The following is a 19,444-nucleotide window of genomic DNA, read 5'->3' on the forward strand; positions in this document are numbered from 1 at the left end:
AGTGGCAAGGGTGACGCCACTAAGCTCCTAAAAAGGTGGCGTGTGGAGCATAGAGGAAGACCTAGGATCGATTCCCAAGTGGATTCTGTAAGAAGAGAGTTTGGATCAAATCAAATGCAAGGATTAAGGAGGGATAAGGGGAGAGATTTTAGGGATTTGATATGAAGATAGAGTTGGCCGAATAAGGGAGATTGGAGGGGGGATTTTCGGCAGAGGGGTTTAGTTAGGGATTTTCGGCACTTAGGTATTTGTGTGCCGTTTTCTCCCTGGAGGATTAGTCTTTTTCTCTCTTTTTCTTTTGCAGCCGAATCTACCATCTCTTCTTCCATCTTTTATTCCTTCTCCTTCTTTCAAACCAGCCCACTATTCCCTCCATTCACCCATTGTTTCTTTCCTTTATCTCTACTTCTGCCGAAATACCGCAAAAGCCGAAATCAGTGAAGATAGGAGGGTGCCGATTCTTTGTGACCAGCAACCTTTTCTTTACTTTTCAATTGTTGGCGTTCATTTCCTTTACTTTTTAGGCATACGGGTTCAAGAGAAGAAAGACTGTGGTAAGTGCTCAAACTCTAAATGACTCTTAGAGTAACTGTTGGCAAAAGCCGAAACCCTATAATTTAGGGAGGTGGCCGAATATGGGTATAGGTTTTTGGGGGGTTCTTCTTTTAATATTTTTATGATTTCTATAGTGGAGGAGTAGCAAGGCGTAGTGTCAACTTGAATCAGCTTGGATCTCCGGAGTGGCTAGATCTAGTCAATCAATATCGGCAAGGTAAGGTTCTTAAGGCCATTTTGGATGGTGGCCGAATGTGTAAGTACTAATATAAGATGGTACTTATTTTGGGTCAATTAATGGAAGCTGATTTATTAACGGTGGAATATAGGAGAAATCGTGTAGGAGATCTCGCCGAGGAATATCGCCAAGCAGTGTGTAACGAACCCTTTTCATAGCTTAAAGCGATAAATGCGAAAGTCAAATGCCAAAATTCGGCATTTCGAGGACTTGTGAGCAAGCTTAACGCTCACTAGTTAGTTAGAATCGATGAGATGATGATCGGGAACAATGGAAACGGTAAGATCGTGATTTTTGGCATTCACGGTAAGTTGGGCCTCGAGGGGCTGTAATAGGGCCCAATAGGCTTTCGGGCCCATTTGGGAAAATTGGTAGAAAACAGATATCTGTTAAATTGCATGTTAAGACTGTTAATACTGTTATGGATATAGGCTAAATGGGCCTAGATGACAAAATCGGCTAAGTAGGGCCCATTAGGGGTTTTAGGCCCAATAACTCGGTTTCGCTAAAAGTGGGCCAGAAGCGCTGTTTAAACAAATGAATAGTTAGTAACTGATGATGAACATGGAAAAATCCCTAATTTTTGGTAAAATTACGATATTACCCTTATAATATGAAAATGACCGTTTTTTCCCTAAGTAAAAATGACCATTATACCCTTAAGGTTTAAACGTAAATTTTGATACATGGGATTTTAGTAAACATGGTATGTATGATATGCACATGACATGTATGCTATGCACATGATATGTATGATATGCACGTGATGTATTCATAAATGCATTGGGTTGGGTTTTTATATGGATGGAGGAAGTGTAAAAGGGCTTATGCCCCAGTTATGATAAAGGGCTTATGCCCCAGTTATTAAAAGGGCTTATGCCCCAGTTTATTAAAAGGGCTTTGCCCAGTTATTAAAAGAGGCTAGGCCTCCAGTTATATGATAAAGCAACTATCTTGCCAAAGGGAAAGTTATGGCGGGTGGGTCGAGTTAATCCCACATGGTGTGTTGGTTGGTACGGGTGGAGAGTAGCGGATGGTGGGTTGAGTAGTCTCCCCAAATGGTCTTGCATTCTCTCATTGACATTACATGTGATTTTGAAATGGGCCTATGGGCCATACCGTTTACAGTAAAGGCTTCGGCCCAGTAATATGAAATATAAAAAGGCTTCGGCCCAGTGTTATGAAATATGAAATATGAAAAGGGCTACGGCCCAGTGCATGTTGAGATTGGATTTGGGTTTAGGCCCAACAGGCTATTATTATTTTGGGCTCTGAAAGGGGCTTGTTGCACACTGACTTTCCAAACTCACTCCCTCTCCTTAACCTCGCAGGTGAGCCTTGATGTGGGGACTTGGGCCCGAGGGGATTCAGAGTAGCCATGGTGATCGTCTTTGGACTTTTAAATAAGCGTTGGTTTTTATTGAATTTCCTTTAATTATTATTTATTTTTGGGTTGTAATAAGCCCATTTTAACTTTTCTTTTATTTCTTTTCGGGATTATTTTATTTTTAATAACTTTAAACCTGGTTGATAATTATTCAAAATGGGCTAGACTTAGGACGTGTTTTCAAAACGATACTTGTTTCCAAAATATCTCAACGCCACGATTAATCGATTTATCAAAGACGTCCACTTGAAACCAATTTAAACATGATATAACAAAGTGTGGCTATGGTTGTGGGCATGTCTAGGATTAGATCCAATCAAAGAGCTTGGTACTTAAGCAGCCTTCATGGCTCACCTCCTCTGTCTCGGATACCTACTTGGTGCACAGCTTCCATACACTTTGTTAACTCAACAAAATATATGGTTTTTAAAACACCAAAACGGAACGTGGGTTTTCAACTCCAATGTGCCACTTCAGATTCGGCTGTAACGTCTGGGCCAGGTTTGGGGTGTTACATTTAGTGGTATCAGAGCCTAGGTTGCAACAACTCGGCTGTGGATCAGGTTCAAAAATTTTTCGAAAACTTAGGCTTAAGAAGGGTATTTTTGGAAATGGTTTTTGAAAATTCTTTTCAAAGATGTTTTACAGAGTATACATGTTAAAATGGTCCAAATTTTTTCTGTTTTAAATCAAGAGTTCAAAATAAAGGGTATTTTGAAATCAAAGTTTTTAAATTTCTATTTTCGGTGATTAAAAACATGGTTTTCAAGTTCTGGATTGGAGAAAGAAATGGCGCACTGAATCCTCAGCACCAAGTCTGTAAGTATATTTTCTTTACGATATATGATATGATATTATGAATAGTGCTGAGACTCTACTATAATACTATAGATAGGGTAAAACTGTGAAACGGTAGAAATGAGACTGTAGCAAGACTACGACGATACGAAAACAATTCTTGAACTGCTACATTTCTATAAGACATTTTCTTAATAAACAGTGGAAGATTATACTAATTTCATAAAATTCGTAAATCAGATAAGTTGATATGAGTACAAGAGGAGTTCGTGGACGAGGACGCAGACGTGGTCGCGGAAGGGTGCAAGCTGAATCTTCATCCTCAGGGCATAGGCCAGCTGAGGAGGCATCTGTGCCACAAGCAATGGAGACTGGGTCTTATGATCGGGTTGCGAGAGATGATGCTTTGTCCCAAGCCATGTTAAGGGTTTTAGAAAGAGTTGCTGGAGCTAGTACTGGGACAGTGAATAGGGGGTCTATATCGAAGCGATTCCGGGTCAACGGAGCAGAAGTATTTAGGGGTGTATCTGGAGTAGCCCCAAATGTGGCAGAATATTGGCTAGAGGTAACAGAACGGATCATGGACGATCTAGACTGTTCAGTGGAGCAAAAGTTGAAAGGAGCTGTGTCGCTGCTACGTGACGAGGCATACCGATGGTGGATCACCGTAAGGGAGAGTACCCCAATTGAGCAGGTAACTTGGGAATTGTTCAAAACTACTTTTAAGGCGAGGTATGTTGGAGCTAGTTATGTGGATGCTCGTCGGAAGGAATTCTTGAATCTGACTCAGGGTGATAAGACTGTGGCAGAGTATGAGGCAGAATTTTTGAGGTTGAGTCGATATGCTAGGAGGATAGTGGCAACTGAATATGAGCGCAGTGTCCGATTTGAGGATGGTCTCCGCGATGAGCTTAGAATATTGATAGCTCCACAGAGGGAGCGTGGTTTTGCTGCATTGGTAGAGAAGACTAAGATAGCTGAGGAGGTGAAGCTGACTGAGCGACAGAATTGTGAGAAGGATCGACCCAGATTCAAGAGGGATTTTAGACCCTCAAGTGCCACGAATCGAAATGTTAAAAGAGCAAGGATGGAGGAACCGGTTCGAGCAGTTCCAGTAAATACTTATAGACCGCAGGCTTGCAGGGACTGTGGAAAGGTGCATATGGGGGAGTGCTGGAAATGAACTGGAGCATGTTTTCGATGTGGGTCTAAGGAGCATAAGTTTAGAGAGTGTCCTCGGAGGACAGCTCAGGAGCTAGCTGCAGAGCAAAGGGATGTCCAACCACGGTGAGGAGGACCACCACCACAGGAGGGTCGTGGGCAAGGTAGAGGTGGCAATGGTAATGGATAAGGACGTGGGGCACCTGACAGAGGTGCTGGACATGCCGAAGCCCGACAGCTGGCGTTGGTTTATGCTGCACGACTTCGTGAGGAGGGTGACGCTCCTGACGTTATAATTGGTACGTTCTTCATTCATAGCATGCCTTACACTACTTTGATTGATGTGGGTTCCACTCACTCGTATGTAGCTTGTGATGTATCTGGGGCTTGGGATGTGCTTCTTGAGGAGACTGTGAGTGGGGTATCGGTGATAAGTCCATTGGGACATTCGGTTAAGGTAGATAAACTTTTTAGGGTAGTACCGTTAGTGACACAAGATAAAATCTTTGAAGGAGATTTGAAAGAGCTGCCATTTGGGGATTTTGATCTTATCTTGGGAATGGACTGGCTAACTAAGCATGAGGTGATGTTGGATTGTGCTGCAAAGTGGATGGTACTACGAATTGCTGAAGATGAGGAGATAATGGTCAGAGGGGAACGAAGGGATTATTTGTCCAATGTTGTTTCGGCTTTAAGAGCCGAGAAGTTGATTCAGAAAGGTTGTGAGGCGTACTTGGCCCTTGTAAGTCAAACTGAACTTGAGGATATAACGGTAGAGTCGGTTAGGACCATTAAGGAATTTCAGGATGTATTCCCAGATGAACTTCCTAGATTACCCCCGAACAGAGAAGTCGAGTTTGGAATCGACTTATTACCTGGAACAGCTCCTATGTCCATTGCGCCTTATCGGATGGCACCAAAGGATTTGGTAGAATTGAAAGCTCAGATACAGGAACTGAATGATAGAGGGTTTATAAGACCAAGTGTTTCCCGTATGAACTCTGCATCTTTCAAAGAAGAAAGATAGGACTATGCGAATGTGTATTGACTATCGGCAGTTGAATAAACTGACGATCAAGAATAAGTATCCTTTACCAAGAATCGATGATCTATTCGACCAATTAAAAGAAGCCTCGGTATTTTCTAAGATCGACCTTCGGTCGGGATATCATCAATTAAGAGTTAAAGAAGTGGATATTTATAAGACGGCGTTCAGGACTCGATACGGTCATTACGAGTTTCTGGTAATGCCTTTTAGGTTGACTAATGCACCGGCGGCATTCATGGATTTGATGAATCGGGTGTTCCAACCATACTTGGATCGGTTTGTAGTTATTTTTATTGATGATATCTTGGTGTATTCAAAAATGGAAGAGAAGCATGATGAGCATCTTCGTGTAGTGCTGCAAGTGTTAAGAGAAAGGCAACTTTATGCAAAGTTTAGTAAGTGCGAGTTTTGGCTGAAAGAAGTTACCTTCTTGGGACATGTTGTTTCTGCTGAGGGGATCAAGGTGGACCCTTGAAAGATTGAGGCAATTTTGGAATGGAAGCCACCGAAGTCGGTAAGAGATCCAAGTTTTCGGGGTTGGGTGTTATTATTGGAGATTCGTGGAAGGATTTTCTGTGTTGGCAGCACCGTTAACGAAACTTATAAGGAAGGGAGCACCTTTTGTTTGGACAAATAAGCAGCAATAGGCTTTTGAGAAGTTGAAAAAGGTTTTGACGTAAGCGCCAGTGTTGATTCAGTCAAAGTTTGGTAAGGATTTCACTGTGTACAGCGATGTGTCACATGTAGGTTTGGGCTGCGTGTTGATACAGGAGGGTAAAGTGGTCGCTTATGCTTCACGACAGCTTAAGCCGCACGAGGTGAGCTACCCTACGCATGACTTGGAATTGGTAGCGGTAATCTTTGCACTTAAGATATGGAGGCATTACTTATATGGGGAGAAATGCATCATCTATACGGATCACAAGAGTCTTAAGTACTTACTGACTCAAAAGGAGTTGAATCTGAGGCAGCGAAGGTGGATAGAGTTGTTAAAAGACTATGATTGTTCGATTGAGTACCATCCAGGTAAGGCAAATGTCGTGGCTGATGCGCTAAGTCGAAGGGCTGTGAAAGAGTTGAAGGCGATGTTTGCTCGTCTAAGTTTGTATAACGATGGAAGTTTATTGGCTGAGTTGCAAGTAAGACCGACTTGAGTAGAACAGATTAAGAAGCAACAGTTAGAGGACGAGTCGTTGGTTTCTCGGTTTTAGCAAGTTGAGAAGGGGGAGAATCCTGACTTCGGGTTAAATAGTGAGGGAGTTCTTTGTTTTCGAGGAAGAATTTGTATGCCGAAAGACTCAAAATTGAGGTTGATGATTTTGAAAGAGGCACATAAGGGACCTTGTGCTATGCATCCAAGAGGGAGTAAGTTGTATCGAGACTTGTGAGAGCAATATTGGTGGCCTGGGCTTAAGCGAGAAGTGACCGAATTTGTAGGGAGATGTTTGACATGTCAACAAGGTCGAGCATCAACTACCTTCGAGATTGTTACAGCCGGTAAAGATACCACTTTGGAAGTGAGAAAGGGTAACTATGGACTTTGTAAGTGGGTTGCCATTGACACCTTCTAAGAAGGATTCGGTTTGGGTGATTATGGATAGACTCACGAAATCTGCTCATTTCATACCTGTCTGAACCGATTACTCACTTCAGAAGTTGGCCAAATTGTATGTGGCGAAAATAGTACGGTTGCATGGTGTGCCAGCATCGATAATTTCAGACCGAGACCCAAGGTTTACATCTTGGTTTTGGCAGAAGTTGCATGAGGCATTGGGAACGCGATTGGATTTCAGTATGGCTTTTCACCCTCAGTCGGATGGACAGTCAGAGAGGGTTATTCAGATTTTAGAGGATATGTTGAGGGGTTGTGCCATTGAGTTTAGAGGCAGCTGGGAGGACCATTTGCCATTGGCGAAGTTCGCGTATAACAACAGTTACCAAGCAAGTATTCAGATGGCTCCATATGAGGCACTATATGGGCAAAGGTGTCGTTCGCCTACTTGTTGGGTAGAATTGGGGGAAAGGCAAATACTTGGGCCAGAGTTGGTAGCAGATACTGAAGACAAGATTAAAGTGATCAGGAATCGGTTAAAAGAGGCGGCGGATCGACAAAAGTCTTATGCCGATCTGAAGCGTAAGGATATTGAATATGCGGTAGGGGACATGGTCTTTTTGAAAGTTTCGCCTTGGAAGAAGATATTGAGATTTGGTAAGAAGGGTAAGTTGAGCCCACGATTTATTGGGCCTTACCGAATCATTAAGCGGATAGGGCCGGTGGCTTATCAGCTAGAGTTACCTCCAGAACTGGATCGTATTCACAACGTTTTCCATGTGTCCATGCTAAGGTGATATCGTTCTGACCCAACTCATATCGTGTCAGTTGCAGAAATCGAGGTACGATCGGATTTGACATTTGAAGAGGAACCTGTGCAAATACTTGATCGCGATGTCAAGGTGTTGATAAGGAGGTCAGTCCCATTAGTGAAGGTACTTTGGAGGAACCATGGCAAGGAAGAAGCTACTTGGGAGACCGAAGAGGCAATGCATCAGCAGTACCCTCAACTGTTTGGATCAGGTAAATTTCGATGCCGAAATTTCTTTAAGGAGGGTAGAGTTGTAACATCCTGATTTTCAGGTTTTTCACGATTCTTGATATATTAAGTAAGTTTCTAAAATTTAGTATGTGATTATGGAATTCATAATTTGGGTATGTAAATGGGCTTATGGAAGGCCCATGAGTTGGCCAAAACCCGGTAGAATTTTTAAATTTTGGACTTAGGAGTTAGGGGTCCTGGCTAGGTGACCTTAGGAAAAGTTGTCGAAGAAATGTAACACAAAAAGAGCTCTGGTAAAGTGGCAAGGGTAACGCCACTAAGCTCCTAAAAAGGTAGCATGTGGAGCATAGAGGAAGACCTGGGATCGATTCCCTGTGTTGGCAAATAGGGGTTTTTATCTTTATGTGCAGGAAGGGTAAGTGTTGGAACCCAAGTGGATTCTGTAAGAAGAGAGTTTGGATCAAGTCAAATGCATGGATTAAGGAGAGATAAGGAGAGAGATTTTAGGGATTTGATATGAAGATAGAGTTGGCCGAATAAGGGAGATTGGAGGGGGGATTTTTGGCAGAGGGGTTTAGTTAGGGATTTTCGGCACTTAGGTATTTGTGTGCCGTTTTCTCCTTGGAGGATTAGTCTTTTTCTCACTTTTTCTTTTACAGTCGAATCTACCATCTCTTCTTCCATCTTTTCTTCCTTCTCCTTCTTTCAAACCAGCCCACTATTCCCTCCATTCACCCATTGTTTCTTTCCTTTATCTCTACTTCTGCCGAAATACCGCAAAAGTCGAAATCAGTGAAGATAGGAGCGTGCCGATTCTTTGTGACCAGCAACCTTTTCTTTCCTTTTCAATTGTTGGTGTTCATTTCCTTTACCTTTTAGGCGTACGGGTTCAAGAGAAGAAAGATTGTGGTAAGTGCTCAAACTCTAAATGACTCCTAGAGTAATTGTTGGCAAAAGCTGAAACCCTATAATTTAAGGAGGTGGCCGAATATGGGTATAGGTTTTTGGGGGTTCTTCTTTTAATATTTTTATGATTTCTATAGTGGAGGATTAGCAAGACGTAGTGTCGACTTGAATCAGCTTGGATCTCCGGAGTGGCTAGATCTAGTCAATCAATATCGACAAGGTAAGGTTCTTAAGGCCATTTTGGATGGTGGCCGAATGTGTAAGTACTAATATAAGATGGTTCTTATTTTGGGTCAATTAATGGTAGCTTATTTATTAATGGTGGAATATAGGAGAAATCGTGTAGGAGATCTCGTCGAGGAATATCGCCAAACAGGTGTGTAACGAACCCTTTTTCATAGCTTAAGGCGATAAATGCCGAAAAGCCGAAATGCCGAAATTCTGGCATTTCGAGGACTTGTGAGCAAGCGAACGCTCACTAGTTAGTTAGAATTGATGAGATGATGATCGGGAACAATGGAAACGGTAAGTTCGTGATTTTTGGCATTCACGATAAGTTGGGCCTCGAGGGGCTGTAATAGGGCCCAATAGGCTTTCGGGCCCATTTGGGTAAATTGGTAGAAAACGAAATGTTAAATTGCATGTTAAGACCTATTATCTTGTTATGGATATAGGCTAAATGGGCCTAGATGACAAAATCGGCTAAGTAGGGCCCATTAGGGTTTTAGGCCCAATAACTCGGTTTCGCTAAAAGTGGGCCGAAGTTACTGCTTAAACAAATGAATAGTTAGTAATCGATGATGAACATGGAAAAATCCTAATTTTTGGTAAAATTACGATATTACCCTTATAATATGAAAATGACCATTTTGTCCTAAGTAAAATGACCATTATACCCCTAAGGTTTAAACGTAAATTTTGATACATGGGATTTTAGTAAACATGGTATGTATGATATGCACATGACATGTATGCTATGCACATGATATGTATGATATGCACATGATGTATTCATAAATGCATTGGGTTGGGTTTTTATATGGATGGAGGAAGTGTAAAAGGGCTTATGCCCTAGTTATGACAAAGGGCTTATGCCCCAGTTATGATAAAGGGCTTATGCCCTGATTATTAAAAGGGCTTATGCCCGATTATTAAAAGGGCTTTGCCCTGATTATTAAAAGAGGCTAGGCCTCGGTTATATGATAAAGCACTATCTTGCCAAAGGGAAAGTTATGGCGGGGTGGGTCGAGTTAATCCCCACATGGTGTGTTGGTTGGTACGGGTGGAGAGTAGCGGATGGTGGGTTGAGTAGTCTCCCCAAATGGGCTTACATTCTCTCATTGACATTACATGTGATTTTGAAATGGGCCTATGGGCCATACCGTTTACAGTAAAGGCTTCGGCCTAGTAATATGAAATATTAAAAGGCTTCGGCCCAGTGTTATGAAATATGAAATATGAAAAGGGCTACGGCCCAGTGCATGTTGAGATTGGATTTGGGTTTAGGCCTAACAGGTTGTTATTGTTTTGGGCTCTGAAAGGGGCTTGTTGCACACTGAGTTTCCAAACTCACCCCCTCTCCTTAACCTCGCTGGTGAGCCTTGATGTGGGGACTTGGGCCCAAGGGGATTCAGAGTAGCCACGGTGATCGTCTTTGGACTTTTAAATAAGCGTTGGTTTTAATTGAATTTCCTTTAATTATTATTTATTTTTGGGTTGTAATAAGGCCATTTTAACTTTTCTTTTATTTCTTTTCGGGATTATTTTATTTTTAATAACTTTAAACCTGGTTGATAATTATTCAAAATGGGCTAGACTTAGGATGTGTTTTCAAAATGATACTTGTTTTCAAAATATCTCAACGCCACGATTAATCGATTTATCAAAGACGTCCACTTGAAACAAATTTAAACACGATCTAACAAAGTGTGGCAATGGTTGTGGGCATGTCTAGGATTGGATCCAATCAAAGAGCTTGGTACTTAAGCAGCCTTCATGGCTCACCTCCTCTGTCTCGAATACCTACCTGGTGCACAGCTTCCATACACTGTTAACTCAACAAAATATATGGTTTTTAAAACACCAAAACGGAACGTGGGTTTTCAACTCCAATGTGGCACTTCAGATCCGGCCATAACGTCTGGGCCGGGTTTGGGTGTTACATCTTACATCACTTTTATGTTATTATAAAATATATATTATTTTATCGCTTATTAATTACATATGTTTTATTTTATTATTAAATAAATATGTGTAATATTAACGTTTAGTACATTATTTTGTTATTATATCCTATAATATGGTATATACATATTAATTTTTTTTAAAAAAGGTTTTCCTTTGTCATTCATATATTTTTCTAAATATTTCTAAACATCTTTATTTTTATTTTATTTGATTTTTATTTTGTATGTTTATAATTTGCTTATTTATTTTTGAATTCTTTTATTTTGATATTGTTTAGTAGGTTAAATTTTCATAGATTATTTGTTATTTCGTGTTATTGTTTTATATATTTGCATGAAATAAATTATTTATGTTATTTTAAGTTACTACTGCATAAAATATTATCATATATATATTGCAATTTATATTTGTTGTATTCATTATGCGCTATGTTGTATTTTGCATGTAACGATAATGCATGTACATTGATGTTATTTATGATTATATATGCATAAAATGATATCGTATATTGTATAATTTATGCCATTATTCTTTATTTTTATATATTATATTTGCATGGAAGGTTAAAGAAGGTATTATGTAAGTTAATTTATTAATCCTTTGTAATATGTTAAATGCATCATCACTTTAAAAAACTTTTATATTTCATTCGATCCAAAAAGAATTTAAAAAAATAAGGTAATGTTTTTGGTAATTAGGAATTCGGGAAGTAGTGCCCTAACATGCTGGGTTGCGATTTCCCATTTGTCTAAATGCCTAAAAAAATCCTTCTAGATGAGTTTTGAAAATCACAAGATGATTTTAGTTATGAAAGTTTAAGAATATCGTGTCCAATCATGCTGGATGTGATATTTATATTCTTTTGAAACGAAGGAATCTTGATTTTTTTTACTCAAAATTATTACGGTTTTAAAAGAGATCTCATTTTTAAGTTCTTTCAAACTTTTGACATTAAGACAAAATTATTCAATTTGGTACCAATTTTGGGCGTTGTGAGGGTGCTAACCCTTCCTCGTACGTAACCGACTCCCGAACTCACTTTCTCATAATTTCGTAGACCAAAATATTTTATAAAGTGATCCAATCACACTTTAAAAGATTGGTGGTGACTCCCATATTCAAAATACCTCTCTGCCTTCTAAAAGGAGGTTTCGATAGCTTGGTGACTCCGCTGGGGAATTATAAGAGAGTCAAGCCAAGAAATTGATTTTTTGTGTCTTAATGTCAAAAGTCTGGAAAATTTTAAAATATTGATCATTTTACATGTGTTTGCTACATATGTTGTTACTTTGATTTCGCAAATTGCATTAGCATGACCGCTGTGGTCGCACCTTTAAGTGGGAGTGAGATGCTACGCTTTCGTGAAGTTTTCACCACCGTATGAGCTAGTGGATTACTTCCAGGATACTGTACCTATGTCTTTGTGAAATTTTCATCTCCGCATGGCCATAGGGAAATGTGTCCCCCTGAACTGAACTTGGTCTATATGAGCCTATAATGGGTGAGGACCGAGGAATCTGCTGGTTCAGGTACCCTCACTTTAGAACTGAAACTCATATAGTGAACTTTAAGTGCTTACCCTAGGAATTATGGTGATAACTTTTAGTAAACTACCTATATAAGTGTTTGTTTGTTATACTTTTAAACGATACTAATTTATTTTGTTTTGCTATCATTACATTCAAAGGTATCAATTCACGGTTCGATTTCTGGGTTAGAAAGTTTTGTAATGGGGAACGAATATCTTGATAAAGTGGAGGACAATGCCTCTGTCTGTACCTGGTTAGAGAAAACCCAGTTGGAGAAAGGAGATAGTGTTACTGAGGGGTATACATTAGAGTTATGGGACTTCACCCGTATTAATTCGACGCAGAATGAGTTTCAGGAGTTGGGAGGCATTTGGGCCCAATGGGATGACGAGGCTAAGCAGCTTTTTTATCAGAATTATGGAGACCTTCCCTATTTGCTAGACGTCAAAGTAGATAGGCACTTGTTTTGAGCTATGGTACAGTTCTGGAACCCTACTTATAGTTGCTTTACATTTGGTGATGTTGATCTTGTACCTACTTTGGAGGAGTATACGACTTTACTGCGTTGCCCGAGGGTTCAGGGTCACAAGGCTTATGTTAGGTTTGCTAGCCTTCCAAATTTTGCGAAGAAGTTGGTAATGATTACTGGGATGAGTGAGCAGTGGGCTGTAGCTCATGTACAGCAAAAAGGTGATAGTAAGTGCGTTCCATGGGCCGTTTTGAGAGATTTGATATTGACACATCCAGACGTAAAGAAAAGGGTCGACGTCCTAGCTTTGAGTATTTACGGCATGGTGATTTTCCCAAAGGCTTTAGGGCACATAGATGAGGCAGTCGTAAAATTGTTTGATCGCGTTGGTAAGCAGAATACACCGGTACCAGCAATCCTAGCTGAGACATTTAGATCTTTGAGTACATGTCAGAGGGCCGGGGATGGTAGATTTATTGGATGTGCGCAAGTGTTGCTAGTCTGGCTCCATAGCCACTTCTGGAAGCTTGATAAGGTTCCTTGCCGAGTATTCTTTGAGGGTTATTCTCCCTTAAAGGAAGCAGTAGACATGCCTAGGAGAGATGACATTTCAGAGGAGAGGTGGATAGATATTCTTCAGAATCTTCGAGAGGAAGATGTTATGTGGAAAGTTCCTTGGTTGGTTCCTAGTGAAGTCCTTTACTGTGTGGCCTCTTGATTGGGTCCTTGCGAGAATTTGGGAGTCTTTGGATATGCACCATTGCTTGTTCTAAGGCAATATCGAGCGAGGCAGTTCATATTGGCTATACAGGGTTTAGCTCAGAGTGATTTCTCTTATAAAGGAGATCACTATAAGAAGAGGATGCGAGAGATTTCTGAGGCTTGGAAGAAGCCTTTCTGTATGACGATCTTGACCGAAGGCTCGACGTCAACCCTTGAGTATAAAGGGTGGTTTAGTAGGAGAGTCAACGATAATGTCCTTAGGCCGATTTTGAAGGTGGCTCGATCATTAGAGGAGCGCTTACGAGTGATTCCATCAGAGTTGGAGGTTATGAAGCAAGAGTTCGAGAGAAAGAATTCGGAGCTTGAAAAGAGGATTGAGAAGCTCGAAGAGGAAAACATGTGCTTGAGTCTCGACGTCAATTTTCAAAAGATGGAAGTCGAGAAGGTAAAAAAGGAAAAGAGAATGATCGAGGAAGATCGAGATGATTTAAAGACCCTCTACAATAAGGCCTAGGTAACATTGAAAAGGGTCGGATTAGGGAGATCTTCAAAGCAGTGGTAGCAAGAGATTCAAGAAGAAAGAGCCAAAACCAAGTATTAAGAGAAGAAGTTCCAAGAGATGCAGTCACGTAATCAGGTCCTAGAGAAGGAAAATCAAGGATTAAAAACTAAGGTGGCTGAGCTTGGACGATCTCTTCATCATCACCAAAGTCGTAACTCTGCGATCAAGTTAAAGGCAAGCTTGGATAAGATTGAGGAAATGAAGCACAATATTGGAGGGTTGGAAGCAGCACTACAGGACTGTGAGCTACGGATTGAGCAGCTCAAGGTAAGAGATGAACAGTCGAAGGGAAAACTTCATCATCTTCAGGATCAAGTTGGAGATAGGGATTATCTCATAGGAGAAGCTATAGTCCAGATTCGAGAAGTTGCTGATCATTTGCAAGACCTAGTGGCACAAGTTAATGTATTGAGTACAAAATATGAGTCAGTGTCAGATAGAGGTCTAGAGTTAGATTTGTTGTTGGATAGGGTTAAAACCTTGGGCCTGAGGGCAAAGGCATATTTGTAATCCGTTTTGTGTAAAGATTTTTGTTTCTTAAATAACGTTTTCTAAAAAGAAACTGAATCAGAATCGATATCTTTTAGCATTCATGCATTTGCATCTCATCACATCATATGCATTCAAGTTTATAGAAAGACCCTAATTAGTTAAAATTAATAGGGAGAAAGAGAGTAAGGGAAAGAAAACCTAGAAGCAACACATCCTTACGGTACACGCGCTAAGTAAAAGAATATGGATCAAAGACTTGAGCAGATTCAGAAAGAAATGCAAGAGCAGTTACAACAGTAATTGGCAAAAATCCAACAAGAGATGAAGGATCAAATGTTGGAGGCTCAAAGGAATATGATGGCTGAGATGGCTCAGCTATTGAGGGGAACAACAGATAAAGGAAATGCCCCTATGACTACCACTGAAGAGGATAACGAGGGTCATCCTCCTGGTTTCACTCCACCTCACGTACAGACCCAACCTGAGGTATATCGCCGAGGGCTGTCTGTCACAATAAGGCCTCAACAGGGTCAAGTCGATGCTAGAATACCCATAAACTTTCAAACTGGTTCAGGATTCAATCCTGGAGACAATCCTGCCAATTTGGTTATACCTGATCTAGATGTAGCTGAGAGGGAAGAAATGAGACTTGAATCATCAAGGCAATTAGAGGAACGTTGTAGATGGTTAGAGGAGAAATTTAGGGCACTAGAAAACACTGATAATCGTCAGAGAATGGATGTTAAGGACTTAAGTTTAGTCCCAGATTTGGTGCTTCCCCATAAGTTCAAAATGCCGGAATTCGAGAAGTACAATAGGACTACTTGCCCGGGAGCCCATATTACCATGTTCTGCAGACGGATGACTGGTTATGTAAACAATGATCAATTATTGATCCATTGTTTTCAGGATAGTTTGGTTGGGGCAGCGACCAAGTGGTATAATCAACTGAGCCGGGCCAAAATAAGTTTATGGAGGGATCTTGCACAAGCCTTCATGTAGCAATACAATCATGAGACTGACATGACTCCGGATAGGATCACGTTGCAAAACATGGAGAAAAAGCCTAATGAAAATTTTAGGCAATATGCACAGAGATGGAGAGAGGTTGCAATGCAAGTTCAACCATCGTTGTTAGAGAAGGAGACTACCATGTTGTTCATCAACACTCTAAAGGCTCCATTCATTACTCACATGATTGGGAGCACTACTAAAAGCTTTGCGGATATAGTCATGGTGGGAGAGAAGATCGAGAATGCCATAAGGGGTGGCAAAATCGAGAGGGAAGTGACCAAAAGATTGGCCCCAAGGAGAAAGGATAGTGAAGTGAATAACACAAGCACCTTCAACACGAAGGCAATCACAGTTGGTTAACCTAAAACAACTGTGGTTGAGCAACAGAGTTCTCAAAGGCAAGAGTCGGGTACAAGGAAAAATTCTAAAAGGATGCAGTTCACACCAATCCCGTAACGTATCGTGAGCTTTATCAAAGCTTATACGATGCACATGCTATTGCTCCTTTTCACTTGAAACCACTACAGCCCCCATATCCCAAATGGTATAATGCAAACGCCAGATGCGAATACCATGCTGGAATACCAGGGCATTCGATCGAAAACTGTACCGATTTTAAGAAGGCTGTAGAGAGGCTTATTAAGATGGGGGTAGTGAAGTTCGACAATACCCCTAATACTGAAAACCCGTTGCCAAATCATAGTGATCAAGGAGTGAATGCCATTGGCGAAGCCAGTGAAAGGAGAATGAAGGAAGATGTCGCTGAAGTGAGGATGCCTATGAAGGTGATTTAGGAGGAGATGATGAAGAGAGGTATGTTAACCTCTAAAAATGAGAGAAGAGAAACAAGGAACTATGGTGAGTTCCATGAGAAAGAAAGACATGAAGTTCAAGATTGTGAAGAATTCAAGGCCTTGGTGCAAGGCTTTATAGACAACAAAGAGCTACAAATTTTTGAAGGTAGCTCTTGGGAAAAACAAGTATGTGTGCTGGAGGATGAACAAAAAAGAACTAGCCGGCCAAGGATTATTATTTCCGTACTGGGGAATAATGAAGTGGGGGCACAAACAGTGCCTAAGGTCATTATCCATGAGCCTACGCTTTTCCCTTATAAGGATAGCAAGAGGGTACCATGGAGTTATGACTGCAGTGTGACAGTCCTGGAGGAGGAGAGTATAGCCAGTACGTCTAGGGATGTACAAGTTGAGGGTTCCCATACATGGAGTGGGAAGCAGTATGATACGGTGGGCGTCAGAGAGGAGCCTACAAAAATAATGAATGTTAGTGCGGAGAAGGAGAAAGAGGCTGAAGTGCCTGCCAAGGAGCCAGTAAAGGAGGAGGAGGCTGAGGAATTTCTAAAGTTCCTTAAGTATAGTGAGTATAGTGTGGTCGAGCAGTTGCGTAGGCAGTCGGCTCGCATATCAGTATTGGCTTTACTTTTGAGTTTTGAGGTGCATCGGGATGCATTGATAAAGGTGCTCAACGAAACATATGTCACCCATGACATATCCGTTAACAAGATGGACCGGTTGGCGAATAACATAAGTGCGGATAATTTCATCTACTTTAATGATGATGAAATCCCACCGGGGGGTAGGGGGTCAACTAAGGCCTTGCACATCACCACTCGATGCAAGGGGTGCACACTCCCAAGCATACTCGTCGATAATGGATCGGCATTTAATGTTTTACCATTGTTTACATTGAACAGATTACCCATTGACGGTTCTCACATAAAGACATGTCAAAATGTGGTAAGAGGCTTCGACGGTACAGAAAGGAAGGTGATGGGAAGGATTGACATCCTCTTGGAAATTGGGCCGAGTATATACGAAGTACACTTCTTGGTGATGGATATCAAACCCTCTAACAATTGCTTATTAGGGAGGCCATGGATACACTCAGCAGGAGCGGTGCCCTCATCGTTGCACCAGAAATTAAAGTTAGTGACGGATGGACGATTAGTAACCATCAATGTGGAGGAGGACATTATAGCCGCAGTCACTAGCAAGGTCCCTTATGTCAAGACTGACGAAGAGTCTATTGAGTGTACCTTTCACTCCTTAGAATTTGTGAATGCAACCTTCATTTCAGAAGGGAGTGAGCTACGAGTGCCAAAGATAGCAAGAGCCATGAGGATGGCTCTACAAATGATGGTGGGAAAGGGAGCCTTACCAGGAAGAGGGTTAGGAAAATACCTACAAGAAGGGACTCAAATCCCAGAACTGAAAGAGAAGAGAGATCGCTTTGGTCTGGGCTTCAAGCCAGACTATAAGCAAAGCAGGAAGGAAGTTGAGAAGAGCTAAGAGAGAAGAAGGGCCCGCCTTAATGGAAGAGAAGTGGAGTGGGAGCCGATGACATTCCCTCCAATATCCCAAACCTTCATACCGGGAGGGTTACTTATAAAAGAAAGTCATCAGATTAATGCTATACACAATGAAGGATCGGAGCAAGGAAACCTTGAGGGCATTCACCTTTACGAGCCGGGAAGCTCTCTGAACAATTGGACTGCGGAGGAACTTCCTATAGTCTTTAGGAATTTTTCAAAGTAATTCTCGAAACATTTTTGTTACTCTAGGGCCTAGAAGTAATAGGATTACATTTTGGAATGGGCTTACGATTATCTATTATTTTTTTAATAAAACATAACTTTTATCAATTTGAACGAGTATTGTTTCATTTTTATCAACCAATATTCCGTTAAACTTTTGCAATTCTTATTCTTTCATTCATAGCACATAAATAATCATTCTTAAATTCATTCATTCTTTGTATATTCTTTATACTTCATAGGTCCCTAGATATCAATGACATGAGCACTGATATTACAAATCCTGATTTCTCTCGCGAGCAAGACATGTGTTTAGAGGAATTTCAGGATTTTGAAGATGTCCAGGATTGTGATGTGTCTCCGGATCTGTTGAGGATGGTAAAATAGGAGGAGAAACAAATCATGCGCCATGAAAAAGAGGCAATAGAGAATGTAGCCCTAGAGGAAGGGAAAGAGGTGAAAATCAGCACGTATATTACCAAGGAGACAAGGCAAGGACTGATTGAGTTGCTACGAGAGTTCAAGGATATCTTCGCATGGTCCTATCAAGATATGCCAGGGTTAAATACCGATATTGGTGCATCGTCTTCCAATAAGACAGGATTGTAAGCCAGTCCAACAGAAGTTGCGAAGAATGAGGCTAGATATCATATTGAAGATAAAGGACGAAGTCAAGAAGCAGTTCGATGCAGGATTGTTACAAGAGGTGAAGTACTCTGAATGGGTAGCTAACATTGTACCAGTCCCTAAGAAGGATGGGAAGGTACAAATGTGCGTTGATTACAGATATCTGAACAAAGCTAGCCCAAAAGATAATTTTCCTCTGCCACACATAGACACTTTGGTAGACAACACAGCGGAATATTTGTTGTTCTCCTTCATGGATGGTTTCTCAGTGTACAATTAGATAAACATGCATCCTGAGGACATGGATAAAACCACCTTTATAACATTATGAGACACCTTTTGTTACAAGGTAATGCCCTTCGGGCTAAAGAATGCAGGGGCAACATACCAAAGGGCTATGGTGACTTTATTCCACGATATGATGCACAAAGAAATTGAGGTGTATGTTGATGACATGATTGCTAAATCTTGAACAGAGAAGGAACATATTGAAGTTTTGAGGAATTTGTTCCTAAGATTAAGGAAATTTTAGTTGAAGCTTAATCCGGCAAAGTCCATCTTCGGAGCTAGGTCGAGGAAGTTATTAGGCTTTGTGGTCAGCGAAAAGGAATAGAAGTTGACTCAGACAAAGTTAGAGTCATT

General features: G+C 40.9%; 1 protein-coding gene across 1 annotated transcript; it reads left to right on the forward strand.

Moving 5' to 3' along the window:
• Window positions 1-16,424: 16,424 nt before the first annotated feature.
• On the forward strand, window positions 16,425-17,930 carry LOC108451091 (uncharacterized). Its single transcript, XM_017748824.1, has 2 exons — window positions 16,425-16,952; window positions 17,022-17,930. The coding sequence occupies exons 1-2, from the start codon at window positions 16,425-16,427 to the stop codon at window positions 17,928-17,930; spliced, it is 1,437 nt and encodes a 478-aa protein (XP_017604313.1).
• Window positions 17,931-19,444: the final 1,514 nt, after the last annotated feature.

The sequence above is a fragment of the Gossypium arboreum genome, chromosome 9 (assembly GCF_025698485.1).
Source record: "Gossypium arboreum isolate Shixiya-1 chromosome 9, ASM2569848v2, whole genome shotgun sequence".
NCBI classification, from domain to species: Eukaryota; Viridiplantae; Streptophyta; class Magnoliopsida; order Malvales; family Malvaceae; genus Gossypium; species Gossypium arboreum.